The sequence below is a fragment of the Drosophila miranda genome (genome assembly GCF_003369915.1).
Source record: "Drosophila miranda strain MSH22 chromosome Y unlocalized genomic scaffold, D.miranda_PacBio2.1 Contig_Y2_pilon, whole genome shotgun sequence".
NCBI classification, from domain to species: domain Eukaryota; kingdom Metazoa; phylum Arthropoda; class Insecta; order Diptera; family Drosophilidae; genus Drosophila; species Drosophila miranda.
The window spans coordinates 11,156,693-11,179,925 of NW_022881614.1; the positions used below are offsets into that span (position 1 = coordinate 11,156,693).

Sequence of the window (23,233 nt, forward strand, 5' to 3'; positions counted from 1 at the left end):
ACATCCACACACATCCACATCCAAGGCTGCTGCCCTGCGGGGTACCCTCTCACTCCGCATCGATTCTGCTGGAATCGCATTAATACGCCTCGAACTCCGACGGAGCCCAGGCTCTGTTTTGATTCTGTGCTGATTCCTGGCTTGTGCCAAACCCCCGTGGATGCCCCCGTGCTGTCCTGTCTTGATGTCTCGTGCTTGTGGGTGGCCAAACACGGCCAGTGCTCCGAAGGCCACTCCGAAGGCACGCTTGTCCCCGTTCCGCCTCTCAATTTGCACACAGTGTTTCCTCCCTACGGAGAGCCAGGGCGAAGGTCAGGCCAGGTGTTGAGGGGCGGAGAGGAGAGCAGCTGCCTTCGATGGCTCGATGTGGCTATGTGTCGATGTATCTATTTCAAGCCAGGTTTCTCCACAGCTAATCCAACAGCCAGGTCCATAAAAGCGCTGACAAATCCAATTCTCAGTTGGATCGTAAATCGCCAGGTAACCCAACTGATGGTGGTTCGGATTCGGATTCAGGTAAAATACATATTGCAAAAACACTTTAGATATAATTTCGAATGTTTTGTAGATTTATTTTTGATTTCGTGTTGGAACTTAAGCACTAAGATTCAACTATAGATTACAGTATCATATCATCCATCCAGAGGGGCATTCAATAAATAGGATTTGGGAGGAGGGTGGATGGACATTCTAAGGCTAATTTGTACAATCCTTTGAGGGAGCGGGGGAGGAGGACAGGAGGACATGCCTACGCCTCAGTCTTGTAGGGTTTGAAGAGCTTAGGCTTGGGCTCCGCCAGCACCGTCGTCGGTGGCGACATCTCAGAGGCAGGACGCTTGGCACTGGTCATCAGGAGACCAGGAGCTGGCAGTGGGCTGGTGGTGGTGGTAATCGCAGTCGCCGGAACGGGGCTTCGGTCGAACACCTTGGTGTGGTCCGAGCCGACGGGGCTGAGCGAGAGGGTGGAGGAGTGCGGCGAGGAGGAGGACTGCAGATCCAGCGGCGGTGTCTGTGTCTTGGGTACCGTGAGGGCCGCGTAGCAGGAGGCAGAGGGCATGGCGGCGGCAATGGCTGCTCCAGGATATCCCATCGCAGAGGAGGCGGCGGCAGCTCCCATCATCCCGTGTGGGTGCATGTGCGGCGCGTGGTGCGGGCGGGCGGGAATGTGGTACGGACTGTAGCGGTATTGTCCGTAGGGCGAGGGTGCGTGCCCTCCGACGGGGACCTGCATAGACTGCATGGACTGCATGGACTGCATCTGCTGCATCGACTGCATGGACTGCATCGAGGGCATCGCTGTCATCGTGGGAAGCATCGGATTGGAGGTGGCAGCTGCGGCGGCAGCGGCGTATGGGGGATAGGGCATGCCCACGCTATTGGCAGCCGCTTGCAAGATGGAAGCGGCGAAAGCGGGGTCGGAGTAAACGGCGGCGTAGGGCCAGGCGACGGCGATGCGCTGGCGCTTGTCCTTCATGCGACGGTTCTGGAACCACACCTTGATGGTGGATTCCGGCAGGTTGAGCTGGGCGGCAAGCTCGCAGCGACGCGGGCGGGAAACGTAGTTTTCCTTGTAGAACTCCTTCTCGAGACGTCCAAGCTGATCGCGTGTAAAAGCGGTTCGGTAGCGTCGAACCGACGGATCAGCGGGAATCTCGGAGTTGCGGCTGCCGTTCAGCGAGTTGTCCGGACTGGAGAGGCACTCTGCAAGAAGGGTTAGTAAACTGTCGAATATGTCCATTGGGCTTTGCGGAAACCTACCATTTGGAGAAGGCGGCGGCGTCTGGGGTTTGCCGTATTGCGTGGCCATGAGGTCGACCACGAGGGGCTTCTGGTCAACGGCATTGGAGTCGTGATGGTGATTCTCCATGTTGTATGTTCGGTATCCGTGCATGGCTAATGTGTTGCTTGGATGTTTATGTGCTGGTGAGGGCGTTGTCTCTAAGAACTGGAAGCTGTGGTTCTCTTTTCGGAGCGGATCGAGTGTGTCTGGACTGTGCGACGGTCACAGTTCGAATTTGCCTCTCTCGGCCACCCCGCGGCCCTTATATACCTCTGCGCCCGTGCCTGCAATGGCCGCCGTCGCCCAGGCACTGCACTGCAGCCAATCAAAGCAGGCAGCCAGGCGCTCGAGCGGGACAGCCGATGAGGGGGCTAACCTTGCGGTGCTTTGAGAGAGTCGCTGCTGCTGAGAGAGTCTCTGGTGCTGGTGCTGGTGCTGCTGCTACTGGCTGACAATTATGCGACGATGAAGGCAATTACGATGCCGGAACAAAAGGGAGGGCACAAAAAATAGGATGCCAAGCGGGGGGCGAACAGGCGGAGAACATAATCAAGTTATCATGGAGCTCGCTCGCTCGCTCGCTCTCTCTTTCTCTCTCTCTCTTTGTGTGCACGGCAAGAGAGAGGAATTTGGTATTCATAGCGGATGAGCGAATCTTTTGTTTCGCTTGTCCGCAAGCAGGCGGACGCCCCAGAGCGAGCGAGACGTGAGGTACCCCCTTAATAATGCGACTTTATCGGCTTCATCAAGTATGATATGGTATAATGCTGCCCAGCAGTACGGAGAGGAGTACGGACGGACCAAGGAGTAAGGAGTAAGGAAGAGAGTACAGGATGTTGGGTGGTTGGTTGCTTTCACCAAGTCGTATTATGTACATACATATGTACATGGATGCCAGCCATAGCCATGTACATACATGTTCACGGGGGTACATAGTAGTAGTGGGTATAGCATTTATCGATCGATGCTTGCCCAGCGAATTATTTCTCTTTTATGAAGTCTTAATATAATGCAGCACGTTTAACGGCCTCACACTTGCCACTCCACACCCCACCACCCACCAGCGTTGGGTGGGCACGGGTGGAGGGGGATTCGCATTACCATTTTCCAGGTAGTATATCTATGATAATGGAGCACAATTTCGGGGGCCGGGGGCTGCGGGTCGGAACTTAATTTGAAAAGTTTCTCGGTTTCAGTTTCGTTGGGAAAAACATTTATTATGATGATATAATCATCCAGAGAGGAGGCAACTGTACATACACTTTGGGGGTGCAGAGGGGGGGCAGGTGTAGTGGGGTGTCATATGGGAGGGGAGTAGTAGGGGCCTTGCGCAAGCGACATCGGTCATCGATTTACCTGCCGCGGCTGACAAGGGGTTAAGCTTGTGGCTTAGCGTTAAGCTCCGTCCGGTTGAGTGCAAAAAATAACCCAATTCCGTTAGTCCGTTAATGATCCTGCTGCCTGTGTGTGTGTTTGTGTGTGTCCCTTAATCTTAATCCCTTCGACATCTCATTATTATGTGTGTTTTATGACTTTCTAATGAAATTGCCAAATGGGAGTAGGGATCGATTTAGGGATCGAGACAGGGATAGGGATATAGGGATCTCTTGACCCTTGGCTTTGGTCGGGTTCCAAGTCAAGCCTTCGGGCTAATCCTGGCTAAAACAAACAAACAAATAAACAAACCAGCGAAAGCGTTGACTGTGGAAACTCCTGAGGCCAGGAGACAACCCTTGGTCGCAAGGGTCCGTCTTCCGCCTAACTCCGATTCAATTGAGGCGAAAGTAGAGCAATCTCCAGGGTTAGGCCGCGCAGCATGTTACTGAATTCCAGTTGATGCTGCAATAAAATCTAACTCGTCGGTCGGCAACGGCAACGGCATCGGCATAAACATGAGGCAAGGCAAGAAGTGGCAAAGGAGGAAAGTGAAACCAAAACTGCGACTCGACTGGAAATATGAAAATTGACTAATAATCTTGCTGATGGCAAACGGATTAACACGGAGCAGAGAGCACCCAGGGAACCGTCAAGGAACCGTCAAAGAATCTCATCTCGCGAAACGGAACCCTGGTCCTTGCCCATTGTTATGCATTCCATTCCCGAGTAATGCATCCTTCCTGCAATGCTCTACTGCTCTACTGCCATGTCCATTACGAGTTAGTTAAAATTATTGGGTTATATTGCGCCGCAATTTGCATTAGCATTAACTCGCCAGAGGCTCTACCTGGAGCGATCTCCTCTCTTGGCCGCACTGGAAAAGGCCCAGTGCAAGCCTTCCCGACCCGACCCGACCCGTCCAGAACAGAACAGAACCCTACCCACAACCTTGCCTATTGTGCCACCATTGTCTTTGACTCTGTGTGTCCGCGAGAGTGTCCCTTTTTAGATTGGGTTGAGTTGAGTTGCAACTTCAACCAGCCCAGCCATGGCTTCAGGGCGACACTGCGGCAGAGACAGTAAATACCCTTTATGGCAGACCTTTCACCAGGCGAAAGTGTCGAGCTGTTGCACTGTCGAGGATCAGTACCTGCCCCTGTCCATTGCAATCCCTTGGCCATTGTCCGGCCTCAACACTCAATCCAAGAACACTTTCTGGCCTTTCGCTGCGAAATAAATACCGGGAAGCCGAAGACGAAGCCTCCAGCGATCCTCCCGTTGTTGCTGCTTTATTGCACATTTTGCACGCACAAAGCGCCGATCCGATCTCGCTGATTATGTCAGTCATCATGGGAAGAAAATGGCGAATACTGGACGGAGGGCACGGCCTCTATCTTTATTCCCTTACAGAAAGTGGGAGACGAGACAAGACGGGTAACAGAATTGGCAAAGGAAAGGCCTAGACACTGTGCAAAAATTGGCCATGCCATAAAAATGCCGAGCAAATTGTACCTTCACCTTGGACAGTGCCATGTATGCCATCCCCCGGGGGACAGAGTGTCAGACAATCAGTTCCAACCCCAAGGCGAACTATGTAAAATCCAATACCATGAAAACACACACAGTTTTCCAATAATGGACAATTTCAGAGCAAATGGAAAAACAAATTCAAATAATCCGCCATAAAATAATAATTATTATCATTATTATTTTTTATACAATAAGGAAAGCATTCGCAAACAAAGCTGTGCGAATCTTAATAATGGCCGAAAAGCACCTGCTTAAGATTGTTTCCGATTTGATTTCAATCTTAATCTGAAGATTAATGTACTGTTTTACCTTCTTAGATCTTCTATCATATGTATGATACTTCATAGTATGTTTAAGACTGTAAGATCCTCGAACATTTGGCAAATGGAATGCTGCTAAATTGTTTGAGATTATTGTTTTTGTATGAATTCCATCAGTAATTCAGGTGAGACCAAGTTTACTTGATTATATTGCATGATTGCAGACTTTCCCCCAATTTAACACAAGACTCCACCTTGGACAGTGCCATGTATGCCATCCCCCGGGGGACAGAGTGTCAGACAATCAGTTCCAACCCCAAGGCGAGCTATGTAAAATCCAATACCATGAAAACACACACAGTTTTCCAATAATGGACAATTTCAGAGCAAATGGAAAAACAAATTCAAATAATTTATGCCTGGCCCGGCCGAAGGAGCAGCCTCATAAAAATATGAATGCCGTAGCGGAAAAGAACAGAAAACACAGAGAAAAGAACATATCTTAAAAATGAGAGCACTGAATGCGGACGTGCATGTGAGTTATGGCCACAATTAACAGGTAACTAGAACGCTCTAACCTTGGGAAGACCGTAGTTTTTCCAGGAGCACAATAAAAACCCGTGAAGAATTAAAAAATTAGAGCAGTTTGCTGCGTTCGGGGAAAAAAACTAGCGCAGCGAAAAAAGCGCACAAAGGGAACAAAAAACTTGATCTACTTTTCTAATATAGACATACAGAAATCCTCCGAGGGCCGGTCGAGGTCCCAGCGCTACCGGATACGCGCCCATTCCGCGAACTAGATCACCCGAGTGCCCATAAAAATCTGCATATACCATACCATAATTCCAGTCCGGAGTTTGTTTTGCGGCCTAACAATGGGAGTGGAAATGAAAATGGAAATGGACCATAAACAATAAAGCATAAGGAGAGCAGGGCAGGGCACAAAAATTAGCACAAAAAACTGATCTAGTTTTCTAATGCAGCGAGGTCGTCGTCGTCGTCGTCCTGCCATGGCCAGGATGCATCCTCGGGAGCAGCATCCTCATCGCCGGTCGCCGTTGTTCTGCGGTCGTCGCGCTCTCAGTTCCGGCGAAGGTGCACCAATAAAAAGGCGCGTCCCGGGACTCTACCTAGTTTTTTCGGTCCAATTTTTGGTGGAAACTCGAGCGCGTAATAAACTGTAGTCCAGGTCCCTTCTGGAACAACGACTAACTGCCGTAATTAGGATGTTTGTAGGGCAGCACCGAGGATCGCTGCCAGGTCGGAGCTTAGGCCGTGGAAAAAAGTAACAATGGACAATGGAAAAAACTCATAAAAAGAGCAACAAAGTGGTCTACAAAAAAAGTGCCACAAAAGTGGCAAAAAAAAATTGGCTCGCTTTTTGTCGAGTGTCGTGTAGGGAACAAAAAGAGGCCACAAAAAGTGTCCACGAGCCCGGGGCTCACAATTGAGTCAAATAATTAGGTTTGGCCAGAGGATTGTTCCCTCTTTGTGTGGGCGAAATGATTAGCGGTTTCTTTTTTAGGATCTTATGGCATGTCTCTGGTTTTAGGGAATTGGAAACAGGAGTACAATCATCAGTGGATGGCCAGACATCGAAGGAAAGCCTGTAGAGTGGGGATTGAAAATGAAGATGGGGCTGAGGCTGGCCTCCCATTGGGGTGGCCAATCAATCGGACTCTTTTACTATAAGTACAGAGCACTACGGTGGGCGACCAATCCAGTCTCAACTGTGACGAATGCATCTTTTGGCAGGAGGAGAGCAGACTCTCCTGCCCAGCCAACGGAGAGATTCGCCAACAAACACTGCTGGAAAGCCGCAGACTACAGAAAATAGAAACCAGAGGACACACAGAACACAGAGTGCCAAGAGTCGGTAGCAGTAGTCCACCGCATTGACGAATCACATCAAAGTGGAACACATAGGGTCCTCTAGCTCAGGGTCAGGCAACGGCATCCTGCTAACAGACATGTCAAATCACGGGAAAACAACGACGACAGGACACAGTGCCGCCAAAGGAGATGCATAGATGCAAAAGGACAAGGAGATGCCGTGCCGAGAACGAGACCCAAAAGCAGCATCGACTTACCGCAGCAAATTCGCGCAGGCTGTGCGAGAACAGCGGGGAACACCATAATATTTTGGTTGCAACGGACATGGACTTGGACTCGGAGGAGCGTAGAGGAGAATCTGGGCAATGCAAACATTTTCAATGGAATCCGAGTCCTGCACAGCTAGCATCTTTATTGATGAGCAATTAGCCACGGTGAGTGGCGGTTTTCGAGTGAGCTACAGGACCCTGGCTACTCGCAGGACTCTGCGACTGGGACTCCGATTCGCATTTGGACTCTGCTCTGCAAGAGCAAACCCACAGCTTCAGTGGCGGCGTCGAGCAATCTTTTAGAGTCTGTTTCTGTTTCTTTTGCTGTTTCCTGGTTTTGGCGTAAATTTGTGAAAATTGAGTCGTTCCGGTAGGAACAGTGCCCGTTTTTGGGAGGTAATTCTGTAGCAATTTTATTTGTATCGTAGGTGTTGTATTTGTCAACATTTAGCCAGGACTAGGCCCAGATCCGATCCTTCACAGACCAGAACGGAATGGAACGGACATGGGCGGTACAGGCAGATCGGTGGCAGTGGATTAGACGAATTGTGGGCACGGATTTGAAATGCCTACTGCAGCACTAATTGGGCTTCACTCTGCATGGTCGATAGTGAGGGCAACAGAGGAGTGGGAGAGGCAAAAGCCAGTTTTAAGGATGCGTTTATCTGCGCTGAGGATGTGCTAATTTTTTACTCAACAGATCGCATAAATGAGATAGGATCGAAATAATCAGTACCACGAGGAGGGTACTGTATTAGGAGTAGAATTACTTTAATTACATATATACAATACAATTAAATTCATAGGGATTGGATTTTGAATTATTTACTTTAAATACATCAATTAACATACAATGACCCCTAACAACAAAAATTACACGAAATATTAAAATTTTAAATAAATATTAAATTCAAATAATAATGTAACATCCAATGTATTTGCTACATTCCATGTCCTTGTCCACTCTATTTTACACGCCTCGAAGGTATGCAACACTTTTCTTCACTCAATAACGTAATGTAATATTCTAACGTTGTTAGGCCAACGATTTCACAGCAGTGACACTGCGACAGCAATCAAACATTTCGGTATTTTTTGAGGTCAAAATTGAACCGAAGGTATATTTACAGTATATCGGTATAAATGGTATATTTTGCCAATTTCATTTATATTAAATTTCATTTTCAACGTTATTCCAATAAAAGCAAGTATTTAAAATAAGCCAGTCAAGTAGAAAATTGATTCATCAATCGTATAAAATTATGTGGGCATAGCTGAGTATTCTATTTAGCTGGGAATATTCGACGGAAAATAAAAAACGAGAAATATGATACATTTTCGGTATTTTATAGAGTAAGACCGTATATTTTATTGGGGCTTTCTCCCTATTTAGCTGGGAATATTCGACGGAAAATAAAAAACGAGAAATATGATACATTTTCGGTATTTTATAGAGTAAGACCGTATATTTTATTGGGGCTTTCTCCCTATTTTGTGATGGGATATCCTCTCTTCGTGGAGGGATTTTTCCCCGCCAAAATGTCCTTTTTCCCCTCAGCAATGTCCCTTACGGCGCATTCAATACTCACTTACGTTTTATGTTGCTGGCAACATGAATGTGCATGGGCCAGACTCATGTGCCGTGAAATCGTTCCACAACATTGCGCAGATTGAGCAACATTTTGCATACCCTGGAAAATGGATGTTATAGAACTGAGAAAATGTTTGTCATCTAATGCACCAATATAGGCCAAATCTATTCAGTCTCTGTTTTAAAGGTATTTCAACGATACTTCTTACAGAAACTAAGAATGGGTATCGGGATAGAGATATATTTACAAGACCCGGATTGAGCAACATTGTGCATACCCTGGGGAAATGGATGTTATAGAACTGAGAAAATGTTTGTCATCTAATGCACCAATAAAGGCCAAAACTAGTCCAAAACAACATCTGTTGTAACTCTCCATTATTTAAAAACATTTAATGTGTACTGGTATTTTTAATACGGCGTCTTTTTGTGGGATTTTATCTTGGTTTTCAGCTTGCCACTGTTGCTCACGTTTCCAGTGGCATCCTGCGTCCAAACGCTAACAATGCCGCTCTCGCCGCCCGTCACCAGCAGCTGGCGCTTGGCATCGAATAGACTGTCCCGAACGATTTGCTTATTACCAGCGAAATTAGCCAATGGTTCGAGCTTTTCTTTGGATAGGACGCTCACAGAGCGCAGGATCTCTCTGCAAGGATAGTTATCAGAAGAGGGAACACAAATTGAAGCATTAAGACTCACCCGCGATTGTAGTTAGTGCCTGCCAAAAGGAACACGCCATTGTCCTCCAGATTATGGGCATTTATCAGGTTGATATTACCCGCATTCTTGCGTCGAATAGCCTCAGTGATATCGGACCGTTCAAACGAAGCCACCTCGTCGCCCTCCTCGCACTCGTAGCTCTTAAAATCATTGGTATGGGTAATACACGAGATGATGTCCTTGTCGTAGACGTTACGATGCCAGTTCAGTCGGTGCACACTACTCTCCGTATTGATCGTGTTCTGCAGGGCCTCGTCCTCGTCGGTCTGTTTGATGTCAAACAAATTGATGAGGCCATCGGTTCCTCTGGTGCAGAGCATATCTGGATTTCGATCGTGGAAGCGCACTGAGGTCACATCATCCTGGTGGCTCTCGTAGAAGCCACCCAGTTGCTTGCACTCTCTCACATCGAAGAACAGTAGATGGACACTGCCGATGTATTGCTCCGTGCCGCAGCAAATAATTCTGCTATTGGGCACCTGTGGGAATTGTGCCTCTGGATCGCTTTTGTACTCGAATCTGGCCTGCTCGCCTGAGGTGCGTAGGTCAAAGAGACGCACCATTCCATCAGTGGTGCCCACAAGTAGGGCATCGGAGCCCTCATCGAGGAACTGCACTCCACAGATGGTAGCGCCCGTTTTGGTCTTTTCTTTGGCGGGTACATCTTGCAGGGTTTTCAGTCCTCCGGCCGTCTCCAGATCGTAGATGTGAACGGCTGTGCTGGACAGACCGGCAGCTATCCGGGTGAATCTGTGGTCTGCACCTAGACTCAGTACATAGTCCCGCTTCAGCGAAACCACCGATTCATCTTGCGGCTTGTACTGCAGCCGGAAATTGGCGGAAAGCTCTTGAACGCTACAGGTGTCCTCGTCTTTGATGTCTGCTTCGTCCTCGGAGCTGGGCAGGTCCTTGGTGACTGCTTCTGTAACACCAGGATAGTTAATAGTCAGTTGATTAGTTCATTATCGCTCACCTTCCAAATATTTGTCAAAATCAGTCATTTTTGTTGTTCACACGTGCTGGCTGGCTTCAGAGTTGGCAAACTAGCTTTTTCGCAAACTACTGTTGGCTGGAAAATATAGCTCTCTATTATGTAAAATAGTTTGGGTAAGGCAGGGGCTTGTCCCTAGTATATAAATATTTTTTTATCTTCATTATCTTCTGATACTGAAACTAAACATTTTTGAAGAGTTTTTTTGTTAAGTTCCTTACCTAGTTTAGAGCCAAATCAGAAACCGTCAGAACTACCTATGCTCCACCCTTCTTCCACCGCAAACATTTGCCATTCACCACGACCAAGCAACACCAAAGGGCGGAGAAAGTCAACAATTTGAAAAAGATCATGGCAACAGTGCCAAGCACCGCATCCACATTGGAGTCATTGGAGATGATGTATCCACTAAGCGGATACAATTGTGGTGGTGTCGAAATTATTTCTTTAAAATGTAATTTAAGCACCCAGTAAATACCGTTTAATATCGCAATGAAGTTTTATTTATACAAAGGTGAATTTTACAAAAAGCCATTCCAAGTAGGTGGTTGCCATAAGTAATTTTTGTAGTAAATGTTCCTAAATATCTGTCGTTTCTTATTCGCTGAGGTTTCCTGATTGCTTTTCTTGACTTGACTTGACTCGACCCTATGCTAGTATATCTATGTCTATGTCTATGTCTCTATCGCTGTGTCTACCGACGGTCTATATGTTTTGTAGGGTCATATAAATAACCAACAAAGTTTTTTTTAATTCCTGCGCACTTTCTATAACACCAAGAACCCTTCAACAAGCTACTATGTATTGAATAATTAGATATATGCAGGAGGGGGTAACTATATATATACTCGAATATCGCCTATTCACATGAAGTCATCGTAATCTTCGGAAAAATCATTGCCATACTTTTTGTAGTCATCAATATCCTGCAAGCAAAAAGGGTAATCAAATTAATGACGTTTTCTGTGCCGTCGATTGAGCGTGGACCTACATCGCTCTCTGTGCGAAGCGTGGCCTTCCCCTTGTTCTTGCCGGCGGCTTTCTTGGCAATGGCCTTTTCCATTTTGAGTTTTTCCGAGTGCAAGATTTCCACGCTCATCTTGACCTTCTTAATGTCAGCGGCGCTCACTTGATAAGGGGAATGGAATTCATGTTATCATTTCGTCGATCTGAGGTCTCAGAAAATCAGATCACTCACGGTGTATGCATAGACCGCGCACTAGGTCTTCGACGAATTGTGGGAATTCCGCAGACTCGCGATACTGGCCGACCTTCCAGCTGAGCGCAGAACCGAACTCCTTGAACTGCTCCTTGGTCTCCGGGTTGAAGGAGTCTAGGCCGTTGCCGTTTGTTTCTGCACGCGTCACTCCGAATGTGTCCAGGGCGTGGTTCAAATCGGAGTCTTCCTGGATCTTTTGCAACCGCAGCTTCTCGGACAATTTCTCCTCGGGTGTGAGGCTGGCCAGCCGTTTCGCTTCCTTCTCCTCTTCAAGCCGCTGTTGCCAGGGGAAGAATTTAATTATCTTGTTTAAAATTTAAGATAAACCGAATCTTGCTTACCGCTTGTTCTTCTAGTTTGGCTTTCAGCGCTTTGCTTGGCTTGGTTTTGACTGGCACATCTGTTATTGTGGGCTTCTCGTTCTCCTCGGCCTTCTTCTCCTCCTCATCTTCCCAGCTCTCCTACAGCCGCAGAGAGAAACAGTCAAATGGTGAGTAATCAAAAACTGTACACGTGTTCAGGCCACAATGAAAGTGAAAACTGATTAACAAAAGCCAGAGTGCACGAAAACAAGTTTAAGTTGTTGCTTTCGTTGGCGTTTTTGTTGTTGTTCTGCAGCATATGCTGGAAGATTTGCTTGTCAAATGATTTACTTGGTATGCACCTTCACATCGTCGTCGTCGTCCTCCCCCTCCCACTTGTTTACGGTGCTTGCTGCATTTTGAAGTATGATTTCACTGTCGGCTGTAGATTCTGTGGTGCCACATCATGAGGGAAAGGAAATAAAAGAGAAATATGGACGGTTAGCGTTGCGCGAAGACGTAGATTGGCTAAAAATACGCATCCAAGGTTGGTTGCATGGCAGCGACCACGTTTATTGTCCACCAGCGACGCCCCCGCGTGCCACCCCACTCACCCCAGTCGTCGGCCATGGCTGTATGTTTGATGTGTGTCCAATTGGCTTTTGTGCTTTTGATGGTATTTTGATGTGTTCCACTAACTACGTCACCGTTCCAGCAGCGCTGCAATTACGGGAATTTAACAAATAAATCCAAAATCGAAATCAGCAAAGATCAGTGTGACCGCAGATTTATCGGTAAGATATACGGTCTGACCCTCAGAAATATACCGATTTCGGTATACCATCGCATTTTTAAAATATACCGTAAATATACTGACGAATTATTTGTATTCAAGTTCCATCAAATATTCCTCGATTTTGATATTCGGTTTAATATTATTCCTTCAATAGGACCCTCAGGCCTAAACACATAATTTTATCCAGTTGATGAATCAATTTTCTGCAATATTGGTTAGGTATAAATACTCATTTTTATTTGATTGTGTGTAAATAAAACGTAAGTGAAATGGAAAGGGGACTCATGCTGCGGAAAATGATTGCGATGAAAAATACATCCACGAAATAGAGAGCAAATACCAATCAAATATACAGTCTCTTTCTTGGCTTTTTCCGCCATTTTTGAAAAACTTAAGGGATTTGATGGCAAAAGATCAGGTTCGATGCTTATCACGAATTGTTATACGCCCTTTATATTAAATATAATAATAATAATAGGCTATTTGACTTGATTTTTAATCTGCTAGTTTTTGTAGTTACTACTCGTGTTAGTTCCACGATAGGCAGAACAGGGCTGAAATATTCTGAAAATATAACCCAACTGAAACCATAACTCAACTTTTTGCCACCACTATGAAACTGAGTTTTGCCCAAAACTAAATAACCAAATAAATAAAATAGTATAGGTTATTAGAACGATATTATCAGGTTCAAACTTGTAAAACTTAGTTGTCCTGACAGCAAAACAGCCAGAAACCGTTGAAAGTAGGCGGTGTCTGCACTGTTTTTCAACACCTAAACTGGCTGCCACATCAGATTCTCGAAAAATGTCAAAAAATTAATAGTGAAGTGAAATAAACAATAGGAGAAGCGGCTGTGTGTGTTTCTCTTTATTTCAATGTAGTGGGCCTCCCTTGACTTGACCGCAACGTCAGCACCCGACATCTTCGTTTCCTCTTTGCCGCAGCATTCGATCCGCCGCTGATAAAAGAATTCTGTGAATAATATACACACACACACATACGGTGAGATAAGTGGAATATCTTTCGACCCAGAACGATACAACAATATCCAACGATTCGAAGCCGCAGGAACGTGGCAGCAATTTATAAACAAAACGAAACCGAATTCGTAATGGCCCAAACAAACGTTAATATGGGCGGACACATGCAGCTGCCGCAAGAAGGTGGTGGCAGGTTCTCTTTCGATCTGAATAGGTAAGACCCATCCTTTGCATATATGTATATCTTATCGTAGATTATAATTTTGTACCCTTTTACGAAGCCTGCCCAAACTCCAAAGCTTGCCGTCTCCACTGGAGCTAATACAGTTGGTCCGCAGCGCAATGCGCCCCTGGTCAGTCTTCTTCAACATTCACAATTTCAAGACGGCCGTCAGCATGCCGCGTTTGACCAGCCGCGTGAAGCGCAATCTCTCCTATTTCCAAAGCAATTACATATTCGTATTTATTGTGCTGATGATCTACTGCCTGTGAGTATCATCTCGTGATCGTAAAAACACTAACTGTGTCCCATTGTTACAGCATTACATCGCCGCTCATATTGCTGGTGTTGGCAGGTGCCGCCCTCCTATGCCACAGGGTGCGTTCTCGCAATGTAAACATCACTATGATGGGCACTCAAATGACGCCGCGTCAACAGCTCATTGCCGTTAACCTAGGGGCGACGCCCTTGCTCTTTCTGGTGGGTGCAGGCGCACTACTATTCTGGACACTGGGGGCCTCCTTTTTTGTCATAGCCTTTCACGCGATATTCTACAATATCGACGCTATTGTGACGGAGGAAAATGAGGGCTTTCTAGCCGAAGTTGTCTGACCTCCAACCACAACTTGAATCTTGATAGAATCTTTCGAAACAGAAGCAAAGAATTTGCCGCAAAGGGGCCTTATTAGTGGATAAACTTCAATATACAATACAAACACGTATTTATAAGGCATTTTAGTTAAGCTTTCTTAGTCTAACCATCGTAGACTTACAATAAAAACCAAACAAACACAGACGATTCGATGATGTTTCATAAGACTATATTCCCGTTTGGCAAATCAAAAAGATTGAGCGCAATCGCAATAGGAAATTCATTCAAATATATCAAATGATGTCGACAGGGAGAACAGAACTAAAATCGAAGAACATATAAAAAGAGTGTGTACAACTAAGTGGAATCTTTGAGGTACAGGTAGTTAGAACTAGAACTAGGCTAGGAATGATTTTTGAGTTAGATGTACATAAGTCTTGGTCCTGTCTAGGCGTATGGGGCCCCACTCGCCAGAGTCTCCTGCTCCTCATCGCTGGCCTGCTGGTCGAGCTTCTCGAAGCCGTTGCGGTCCCTGTCCAGCAGTCCACCCAGCTTGAAGCCCTGGGCCTTCTCCCAGGCATGTCGCCGACTGCGGGCGCCAAAAGGCAGACAACCTGTGAATGTTCAAATCAATGATTTTGGATGAGTTTCCGGGCATAAAAAGGAGAGGTGCACTTAACTGACCATGCATTAGACGCGCGACACGCTCTTACATGCTCTCTTACGAGTAGTTGTGTGAATTTTGCACTGAAACAAACCATAAACGAAAACAGAACACACTTAAATTTAGAAAATGTATTGTTGTATATTGCATAAAGGGGTTTGTCTGTTGTGTATACAAAAGAAAGCACCAAAAAAGGCAACCGATGATTAGCATTCAAATAATTGGGCGGAAGGGAATGTGGCCGGAAATCAACTTAAAATTATATGTATTACAAATTATAATTATCAACTAATATATGATAGTAGTAACACAAATACAAATATGCAAATGGATATGCACAATCCGGTTACGAATTAACACCAGTGTATAATAGGACACAACTACATATAGGACATTGAGTGAGTGTGATTAACACGATGGATTAGGATACTGAGATTGTTAGCACAGACTCTGGTTGGACGCAGTGAGCTTGCGGTACACCAGATCGCTCGGCGGAGCAGCGCTGCTGATGGCTTGATTACCTCGTTTTCGCCGCCTGGCCATGAGGAGGGCCAGCGCAAAAGGTGGAGCCGGCAAATATCAGCATTAACGATGCTACCAGTACGGCCTTGCCACTGGGATGGTGTCTCGTCGTCTGGCTAGCGTCCGCTCCTGCTGCCGGTGCTTCGGCGGGCACACCACTAATACTATGGACATCCTTTGTGGCCGACAGTGACATAGGCTTGGCCAGGGATTTGTGCAAGAACTTGCGTATGGGATTCAATTCGGCCACATAGATCTCATTACCATCGGCTGTTACTTCCACATCGTGGGGATTCTTAAATTCCAAATTGTTTGGCCCGAATTTGGAGACCAATTGCCTGTTCCGCATGCTCATCACAAAGCCATGCACTTCGTTATAATGATCCGGATGGAAGCCCAACTCAGCGTTGGGACTATTGACAATGACCAGTTCTCCTGGAAGGGAAAGAAAGGTTTGTAAACTGCTTTTCTCGGAACCATTATCAAGACGGGCCACGGAGACTAACCTGCTGCCAGGGTATAAGCCATGCTGAACAGTCGATCGCCAATCAGTTGATTGTGGTACTGGGAGTGGAAGGTGCCGTTGCTCGAGTAGAAACACTGCACCCGTCCGTTCTCCCGGTCGGCGGCACACAGCAGCTCCAACTCTGGGACCAAAGTCAGGGCATGCGGAATGGCAAAATAGTTCTGTGGAGCCACATCATAGGAGACGCCGGCAAAGGAGTTCTGGCCCCATGTCAGTATCAGCTCGCCCGCCTTGGAGTACTTGAGGATGCGGGCATTGCAGTAGCCATCCGCCACAAAGAAGTCTCCGTTGTCCAGGATGGCTACTGACGTGGGTTTGCAGAACTTCTTGCCGGAGCCCGGCTGGAAGGCCACACCAAGCGTCAGCAGTGGCTTGTTGCCAGCGCCGCGTGCTGCAAATTTGAACACCTGGTGCATGGCCACATCCGAAAGCCAGACATTGTCCTCGGGATCCACAGTCAGGCCGTGTGGCATGTAAAAGCTGCACGAAACAGAATATTTGTTGCAGATTTGTGGATGACAGTAATTCAGAGGTTACAAGTTTTTGCCCCAATCGTATTGGACGTGGCCGGTTGCAGGCTCCAGAGCCAGAACAGTGCTCTCTCGAATGGGTCCGCGGTACTTCTCCCGATATTGATTGCCATTGTCGAAGGTGTCCTGGCTCCAGATGCGGTCCAACCGATGGAAGATTACCACATTGCCGGCCTTGTCGAAGCTCACGGCTGTCACAGCGCCCAGCTTCACATTGTTCGCTGGCCAGGCATTCTGGTAGATATAGGCTGTCGGAGGATTAGCATGGGATACTCTTTCTGAGTGGAGAATGGAGTGCCACTTACTGGTATTTAGTTTGGCTAACTCAGTCTTAACGTCGGGTGTGGCCTGCTTGGAGCGTTGTGGCCAATTAATTTGCGTGGAGCCGGCTCCGGCTCCTTTGAGGATCTGCTGCAGTCTCTCGTTGTTGTTGATGCTGGCATTGTTGCTGATGTCAATGTTTTGCAGATAACGCGGCGAACTTTGACTCTGCAGAAGGGGTTTCAGATTAAGCCAGGTATGCAAACTATCAGTATATACATATATGCCACGGGAGCATATGTTACCCTATTTTCCGCTCTCTGGCCAACAGGCGACCCAGCTTTTCACAGATTTACGGAAACCACAAAGAACTAATTACCACGGAAAGCGTATGTTGTAGGAAGGATGTTGCCAGCAGGAAGATGACGCTCCAGCGTCTGTGAGGGTTGGTGGAATGCATTGCGTATTAACCAACTAAGTGACTTGTGTGCCAGAGATCAGATCTCGTCTGGTGAGAAGGGGGTTCGCTCTCAGAAACAAATATGCAAATAAAATAATTACAACGCAGACATTATTTTTCTGTTGAATGAGATTCAGCTGTTCGGCAGGCGTTAGGGTATTATTAGTGCGTCTGCTTTGGTCACACTCTCGTGTTTTCGCAGATTTTTGTTTATAAAAACACACAAATAAATAATATGTCAAATACAGAAGTGGATAAAAGCATCGAGTTAATCTCCAAGACGGAGGAGCTGGCCGACAAGATATTGGCTAACAAGCACGAGCTGACGGTTATGGACAAACGGCGCCAAGAGACACGCGAGGCACTGCGCCTCATGGAGAAGTCGGAGGAGAAGACGGCCTGGATCACCATTGGGAGCATGCTGGTGAAAATGCCGAAGGACAAGGCAGTGGAGCTGCTCAAGAAGGTTATGTAAGACAGAAATTCCTTTGGTTATGTATCTAATGCAATGATTGCGCAGACCAGCAGCAGATCGAAAAGGAGATAAATCTGATTTACTCGGAGCAAAAGATTCTGGTAAACAAGCATCGAGACCTGGAGTTCAAGTCGCCATTTTCGGGCACCAATATCAAGGCACTGGACCGACATGAATTTAATGCTCTGAAAGCGAAATAAATTTGGTACAGATAGAAACATTTTAAAGTGTTTAAGGTGTGCACTGACAGAAAAAACAAGACCAAACCAAAAAAAAAAACATTCGATTTTGTCGAAAGAGCAGAGCTCATTATATTCTTTTAACTTGAGTACTGATCTGAATAAAAAAAATTGTCCATTAACAGAAAGATAGGTTCGGAATGTTGGATAAACTATTCGCAATCAACATGTTTTTATCTTCTCATAAACTAATACGAGTTTCAGGCTTAAAATTAATAAAAAACGAGGTGGAACGTTGTGAGTTGCTGCGGACACCGCAACTCTACAGTTATACCCGATACTAAGTCAGTATGGCTCTCCTGCGGCAGACGCCGCTAATATTGAACCACACGACAAAGAGTGCGTGCGAGAGAGACAGAAAATCAGTCTGAGCGTGACGTCGGGCGCTGCGTAGCCACTGAAAATTGATTTCTTGCTTTTGGCTACAAAAATGATCCGATCTGATCCAGATTCAGCAATCTTATAGATATGGTCATTATCTATGATTCTTTGTTTTTAGTTTTCTCGAATGTGCAATATTGTGGATGCAACAGATTTTCGTCTTTTGTGGGGGCGGAAGGGGGTGGGGCGAAATTCTGAGATATACGTTTTATAGTGAGATCTAACAGAAGTGCGGATACCAAATTTGGTTACTCTAGCCTTAATAGTCTCTGAGATTTGTGGATGCCCCAGATTTTCGTCCTTTGCGGGGGCGGAAGGGGGTGTGGCGAAATTTGGACACGAAACGGTCAAGGTCCGATATCACAGGAGTGTGGATACCAAATTTGGTTGCTCTGGCTCTTATAGGTTCTGAGATCCTTGAACTCATATTTTGCAATTGACAAAACCGACCATGAAACCTGTGTGTTAGAGAGAGACAGAGCGAGAAAGAATGAAATTGTTTTCTTGATTCTGGCTATAATCATTATACGATCTGGTTCAGATTTTGCACTGCAGAAGATATGGTCATCCTCACCGATTCTGCGTTTTTGGTTTTATCGTATCTTTAAAAATGTGCCACAGATTTTCGTCCTTTGTGGGGGCGGAAGGGGGCGGGGCGAAGTTTTGAAATATTTTTGTAGCAGTGACATATCACAGAAGTCTGGATCCAAAACATCGTTGGTCTAGCTCTTATAGTCTTTGAGCACTAGGCGCTGAAGGGGACGGACGGACGGACGGACAGACGGACAGACAGACAGGGCTCAATCGACTCGGCTATTGATGCTGATCTATAATATATATACTTTATGGGGTCGGAAACGATTCTTTCTGGACGTTACACACATCCACTTTTACCAAAAATCTAATATACCCTAATACTCATTTTGAGTATCGGGTATAACGAGGGGGAACGTTGTGAGTTGCTGCGGACACCGCAACTCTACAGTTATACCCGATACTAAGTCAGTATGGCTCTCCTCCGGCAGACGCCGCTAATATTAATCGACACGACAAAGAGTGCGTGCGAGAGAGACAGAAAATCAGTCTGAGCGTGACGTCGGGCGCTGCGTAGCCAGTGCAAATTGATTTGCTCCTTTTGGCTATAAAAATGATCTGATCTGATCCAGATTCAGCAATCTGATAGGTATGGTGGTTATCTATGATTCTGCGTTTTCAGTTTTCTCGAATGTGCAATATTGTGGATGCAACAGATTTTCGTCCTTTGTGGGGGCGGAAGGGGGTGGGGCGAAATTCTGAGATATACGTTTTATAGTGAGATCTAACAGAAGTGCGGATACCAAATTTGGTTACTCTAGCCTTAATAGTCTCTGAGATTTGTGGATGCCCCAGATTTTCGTCCTTTGCGGGGGCGGAAGGGGGTGTGGCGAAATTGGGACACGAAACGGTCAAGGTCCGATATCACAGGAGTGTGGATACCAAATTTGGTTGCTCTGGCTCTTATAGGTTCTGGGATCCTTGAACTCATATTATGCAATTGACAAAACCGACCATGAAACCTGTGTGTTAGAGAGAGACAGAGCGAGAAAGAATGAAATTGTTTTCTTGATTCTGGCTATAATCATTATACGATCTGGTTCAGATTTTGCACTGCAGAAGATATGGTCATCCTCACCGATTCTGCGTTTTTGGTTTTATCGTATCTTTAAAAATGTGCCACAGATTTTCGTCCTTTGTGGGGGCGGAAGTGGGCGGGGCGAAGTTTTGAAATATTTTTGTAGCAGTGACATATCACAGAAGTCTGGATCCAAAACATCGTTGGTCTAGCTCTTATAGTCTTTGAGCACTAGGCGCTGAAGGGGACGGACGGAAGGACGGACAGACGGACAGACAGACAGGGCTCAATCGACTCGGCTATTGATGCTGATCTATAATATATATACTTTATGGGGTCGGAAACGATTCTTTCTGGACGTTGCACCCAGTCATTTTTACCACAAATCTAATATACCCCAATACTCATTTTGAGTATCGGGTATAATAAACTGCCTTAATGAGATTCATTTGTCTGCATTATTGCATTTTCTAGCTGGCTGAAAGATAGAATATTTCTATACTTCGCTTGTGCCCAGGATTAATCAGATTACTTCAAAACAACTGCTGCTAAATTTTCAAAGTTTTAATAGCCTGCAACTGACTTTCTTTCAAACAAAACTTGAATTTTTAACTGATTTGATTTTAAGCAAACTAATAACAGTGTGACCGTAAAGCATGTGCACGTAGTCACATTCTGCGGAGATAAATATATGCGATCTAGCTCCCATCACTAAGTGGGACCACATACTTAAGCACAAACTTTACCAAAAATACCATCAAAGCTCGCTACAATTTCGCTCCCGCATTTGTTGTTGACAATACAGCGTTCCGTCGTCTTGTTGTCTCTCTGGCTGTTATCGAAAAATTCCATTTAATTAAATTGATTAAGTTTTAAAGCGTATAAATATTCTACAGACAGCTGTAGCAAAGTGAACTTCCGTTAAGTGGGGAAAATAACCCGAAATTTGAACCACAATTTTCATAACTTGCGAAAACGTGCGCTTACGTCGGTTTGCGTGTGAGAGAGTGTGTGTGGTGAATTCTCCCACATACCCCCCTGCAACCGCCCACCACTCTCGGTTCGGTCAGCGCGCAAAACGTAAATTTCACTGCAAATAAATTGCTTTGCTCTTATCTCGAGGCGCGCGCGCTCGCATCATGAGTATGAGTATGTGTTTATGTGTGTGTGCAAGGGAATGTTGTTAATTAATTTACAAAAGTCGGTCCTTCTGCTCCCCTCAGTGCAATATCCCCCATATCTACTATATATGTGTTGTTGGTCCAATAACAGATAAAACGTTGAGAAACGAGAGCACCCCCAATCGGAAGTGTGACCTTACAACAATAACAACATAACTACCGTTGCCGTTGGATTGCATTCGGGGCAGCCGCCCAACCACCCAACCTCTCCTCCCTAAGCTTCTGGCTTAGAAAACGAAAGTAAAGTTATTTTTCATGTACAAAGTAAACAGTCACTCTGAGTACGCCAAGAGAGAGGAAAACAGAAAGAGCACCAGAGAGCGCCAGAGAGCGAGGGGACTTGAACACTTGGCCTTGAACTTGTGCGGGCGGTAAGTTGAATTCAGTTTTTTTGCCTCGTCTTCTTCGTCTTCTTTTTCGTTGCATTTCTTGTAAGTTGTAAGTTGCATTTGTAAAAGTGGGCTTTCCAGTTTCCCCCCGCTTGCCGCTGACTTTCTCCTGCCCTCTTTTATTGTTGTTCTGCGTAAACTTCTCTTTTGAGCTTAATAGATTTGTTGTTGGTTTAACCAAATGCAGCATAGAATTAAGTGAATGTCGCTGTGGCTGTCGTTGTCTTTGTCCCCCCTTCTCCATTCTTTCCTCTGCTATTGCGCTCTCTCTTGATGAGTCTCAATGAGCGAAGAGGCGACAGCAATTGATAGCGGGAGCTTACACTAAAGTCCCGGGCATTGCCTCCCATTCGCCTTTCTTTTACTCCCACTCCAGCCCTTGCACACTGAGAGAAACCAGAATTAGATAATATATAATATTAAATCATTAAAATACATACCTCTCAATGGGAGTAAAAAAACCCCCGCAAAATATCGTGTAATAAATCTGGGGATTTTTCGATTTCGTTAATTTATTTCCATTGAAATATTTCCATGCAAAAGATTCAGCGTAGAATTTCCATTATGCATGAGGAAAATCTTTTACCCAATCAAGTTTTAAAATTGACTTCAAGTTCTGCGGTGCTAATCATGTAAGCATGCCTGGAAATATTTCCTAGAAGTTCAGGTCTATTCTTTAGGGGTGTTCGGAGCAGAACCCAGCCGATTAGCTGCTTGCCAATAGCACCTAATTCTTGGCCCTCAGCCGCTTATTTTGTTTGTTACTTATGTCTATGTCACTCATTTGTTTGTTAAAGCTTTGCGCTTGCTTGCCCTGCTAAACGCCCTCTGCCAGCTCGCTCTTCGCTATCTCCGCTTTGCGTCTGCCTACCGACGTCGGCCGAGCGAAGCTGCGCTTAGCGATCGGAGCGGCAATGTAAAGGGCAGGCAAGCCACACTTGCAATTTGGATGTCACGCATTAAAGAACATATCGTAATTTTATTTCTGCGCCGAGGTTTTATTTAATTCGAAATAATTAGTCGGCCGATTGGGGATAAAAAACATTATCTCCACATAAAATTTGGTGACCCCGACGTGATCTCTGAGTTGCAGTGTCAATTAATAATCATTCGCGATCGACAATCGTTAGCCCTAGCAAATTTTCGGCGGTTAAGCACAATTCGGTGCTAAAACACACTTACATACACCTACATACACGCATTGCTGGCTATTAATTTCTCTGTCGCGACAATTCGGTCAGTGCAGTGCGGTAGGCAGTGCAGCGAACTCACTAATACACACAAGCGGAGTACAAAGCGGAATCGGACAGCTCGCACAGCCGCACAGCTAAAGGCATTAGCTGTAATCCCTTTGCTTTCGGTTCCCACGTTTATACGTATACAGGGTGTCTTTTTCGGTCGTGCTGAGTGACTCTTTTAAAACCTCAACATGGCAGCACCTGAGCCTACCAATGTCGCGAACGCAGCAATGCCGAGTGATGTAGATTTCTACAAGCACAAGGCCGAGTCCATCGCGCGCCAACTAAAGGC

The 23,233-nt window shown here is 45.9% G+C and overlaps 6 protein-coding genes across 8 annotated transcripts; 2 read left to right on the top strand and 4 right to left on the bottom strand.

Annotated features, from left to right (window-relative positions):
• Positions 1-546: 546 nt before the first annotated feature.
• Positions 547-2,014, bottom strand: LOC117194040 (segmentation protein even-skipped-like). Its single transcript, XM_033398685.1, has 2 exons — positions 1,759-2,014; positions 547-1,701 (listed from the first exon to the last, which is right to left on the bottom strand). The coding sequence occupies exons 1-2, from the start codon at positions 1,889-1,891 to the stop codon at positions 749-751; spliced, it is 1,086 nt and encodes a 361-aa protein (XP_033254576.1). The 5' UTR covers positions 1,892-2,014; the 3' UTR covers positions 547-748.
• A 7,017-nt stretch (positions 2,015-9,031) lies between these two features.
• On the bottom strand, positions 9,032-10,444 carry LOC117192686 (WD repeat-containing protein 89-like). Its single transcript, XM_033397415.1, has 3 exons — positions 10,334-10,444; positions 9,340-10,282; positions 9,032-9,286 (listed from the first exon to the last, which is right to left on the bottom strand). The coding sequence occupies exons 1-3, from the start codon at positions 10,359-10,361 to the stop codon at positions 9,052-9,054; spliced, it is 1,206 nt and encodes a 401-aa protein (XP_033253306.1). The 5' UTR covers positions 10,362-10,444; the 3' UTR covers positions 9,032-9,051.
• A 382-nt stretch (positions 10,445-10,826) lies between these two features.
• On the bottom strand, positions 10,827-12,664 carry LOC108160354 (eukaryotic translation initiation factor 3 subunit J). The gene is made up of 6 exons (XM_017294321.2): positions 12,487-12,664; positions 12,235-12,323; positions 11,912-12,031; positions 11,550-11,847; positions 11,343-11,479; positions 10,827-11,277 (listed from the first exon to the last, which is right to left on the bottom strand). The coding sequence occupies exons 1-6, from the start codon at positions 12,500-12,502 to the stop codon at positions 11,215-11,217; spliced, it is 723 nt and encodes a 240-aa protein (XP_017149810.2). The 5' UTR covers positions 12,503-12,664; the 3' UTR covers positions 10,827-11,214.
• Positions 12,665-13,284: 620 nt separating this feature from the next.
• On the top strand, positions 13,285-14,665 carry LOC117192687 (prenylated Rab acceptor protein 1-like). 2 transcript variants are annotated; one of them, XM_033397416.1, is made up of 4 exons: positions 13,285-13,673; positions 13,734-13,865; positions 13,933-14,139; positions 14,192-14,665. In XM_033397416.1, exons 2-4 carry the CDS (start codon positions 13,783-13,785, stop codon positions 14,481-14,483), a joined length of 582 nt encoding a protein of 193 aa, XP_033253307.1. In that variant the 5' UTR covers positions 13,285-13,673; positions 13,734-13,782; the 3' UTR covers positions 14,484-14,665. The 2 variants fall into 2 exon arrangements, with proteins under 2 accessions (XP_033253307.1, XP_033253308.1); XM_033397417.1 differs by having other exon boundaries at positions 13,740-13,865.
• Positions 14,666-14,675: 10 nt separating this feature from the next.
• On the bottom strand, positions 14,676-17,440 carry LOC108158961 (peptidyl-alpha-hydroxyglycine alpha-amidating lyase 1). The gene is given in 7 exon segments (XM_017291792.2): positions 14,676-15,077; positions 15,649-15,688; positions 15,690-16,084; positions 16,156-16,655; positions 16,713-16,953; positions 17,011-17,194; positions 17,346-17,440. Coding segments are annotated over 7 exon segments (1,608 nt in total). The 5' UTR covers positions 17,427-17,440; the 3' UTR covers positions 14,676-14,910.
• Positions 17,441-17,641: 201 nt separating this feature from the next.
• Positions 17,642-18,180, top strand: LOC117192688. Of its 2 annotated transcripts, none has more exons than XM_033397419.1 (2): positions 17,642-17,897; positions 17,947-18,180. In XM_033397419.1, exons 1-2 carry the CDS (start codon positions 17,662-17,664, stop codon positions 18,074-18,076), a joined length of 366 nt encoding a protein of 121 aa, XP_033253310.1. In that variant the 5' UTR covers positions 17,642-17,661; the 3' UTR covers positions 18,077-18,180. The 2 variants fall into 2 exon arrangements, with proteins under 2 accessions (XP_033253310.1, XP_033253309.1); XM_033397418.1 differs by having other exon boundaries at positions 17,642-17,893.
• The last annotated feature ends 5,053 nt before the right edge of the window (positions 18,181-23,233 follow it).

Excerpts from the sequence above, each read along its gene's own strand:
- LOC117194040 (XM_033398685.1), bottom strand. The coding sequence starts at position 1,891 with ATGCACGGATACCGAACATACAACATGGAGAATCACCATCACGACTCC. Across the intron at positions 1,702-1,758 it reads GCCGCCGCCTTCTCCAAATG|AGTGCCTCTCCAGTCCGGAC; the intron begins GTAGGTTTCCGC and ends CCCTTCTTGCAG.
- LOC117192686 (XM_033397415.1), bottom strand. The coding sequence starts at position 10,361 with ATGACTGATTTTGACAAATATTTGGAAG. Across the intron at positions 10,283-10,333 it reads TTTTGACAAATATTTGGAAG|AAGCAGTCACCAAGGACCTG; the intron begins GTGAGCGATAAT and ends CTGGTGTTACAG. Across the intron at positions 9,287-9,339 it reads GGCACTAACTACAATCGCGG|AGAGATCCTGCGCTCTGTGA; the intron begins GTGAGTCTTAAT and ends CTATCCTTGCAG.
- LOC108160354 (XM_017294321.2), bottom strand. Across the intron at positions 12,032-12,234 it reads ACGACGACGACGATGTGAAG|GAGAGCTGGGAAGATGAGGA; the intron begins GTGCATACCAAG and ends CTGCGGCTGTAG. Across the intron at positions 11,848-11,911 it reads CCAAACTAGAAGAACAAGCG|CGGCTTGAAGAGGAGAAGGA; the intron begins GTAAGCAAGATT and ends CCCTGGCAACAG.
- LOC117192687 (XM_033397416.1), top strand. The coding sequence starts at position 13,783 with ATGGCCCAAACAAACGTTAATATGGGCGGACACATGCAGCTGCCGCAA. Across the intron at positions 13,866-13,932 it reads TTCTCTTTCGATCTGAATAG|CCTGCCCAAACTCCAAAGCT; the intron begins GTAAGACCCATC and ends CCTTTTACGAAG. Across the intron at positions 14,140-14,191 it reads GTGCTGATGATCTACTGCCT|CATTACATCGCCGCTCATAT; the intron begins GTGAGTATCATC and ends CCATTGTTACAG.
- LOC117192688 (XM_033397418.1), top strand. The coding sequence starts at position 17,662 with ATGTCAAATACAGAAGTGGATAAAAGCATCGAGTTAATCTCCAAGACG. Across the intron at positions 17,894-17,946 it reads AGTGGAGCTGCTCAAGAAGG|ACCAGCAGCAGATCGAAAAG; the intron begins TTATGTAAGACA and ends ATGATTGCGCAG.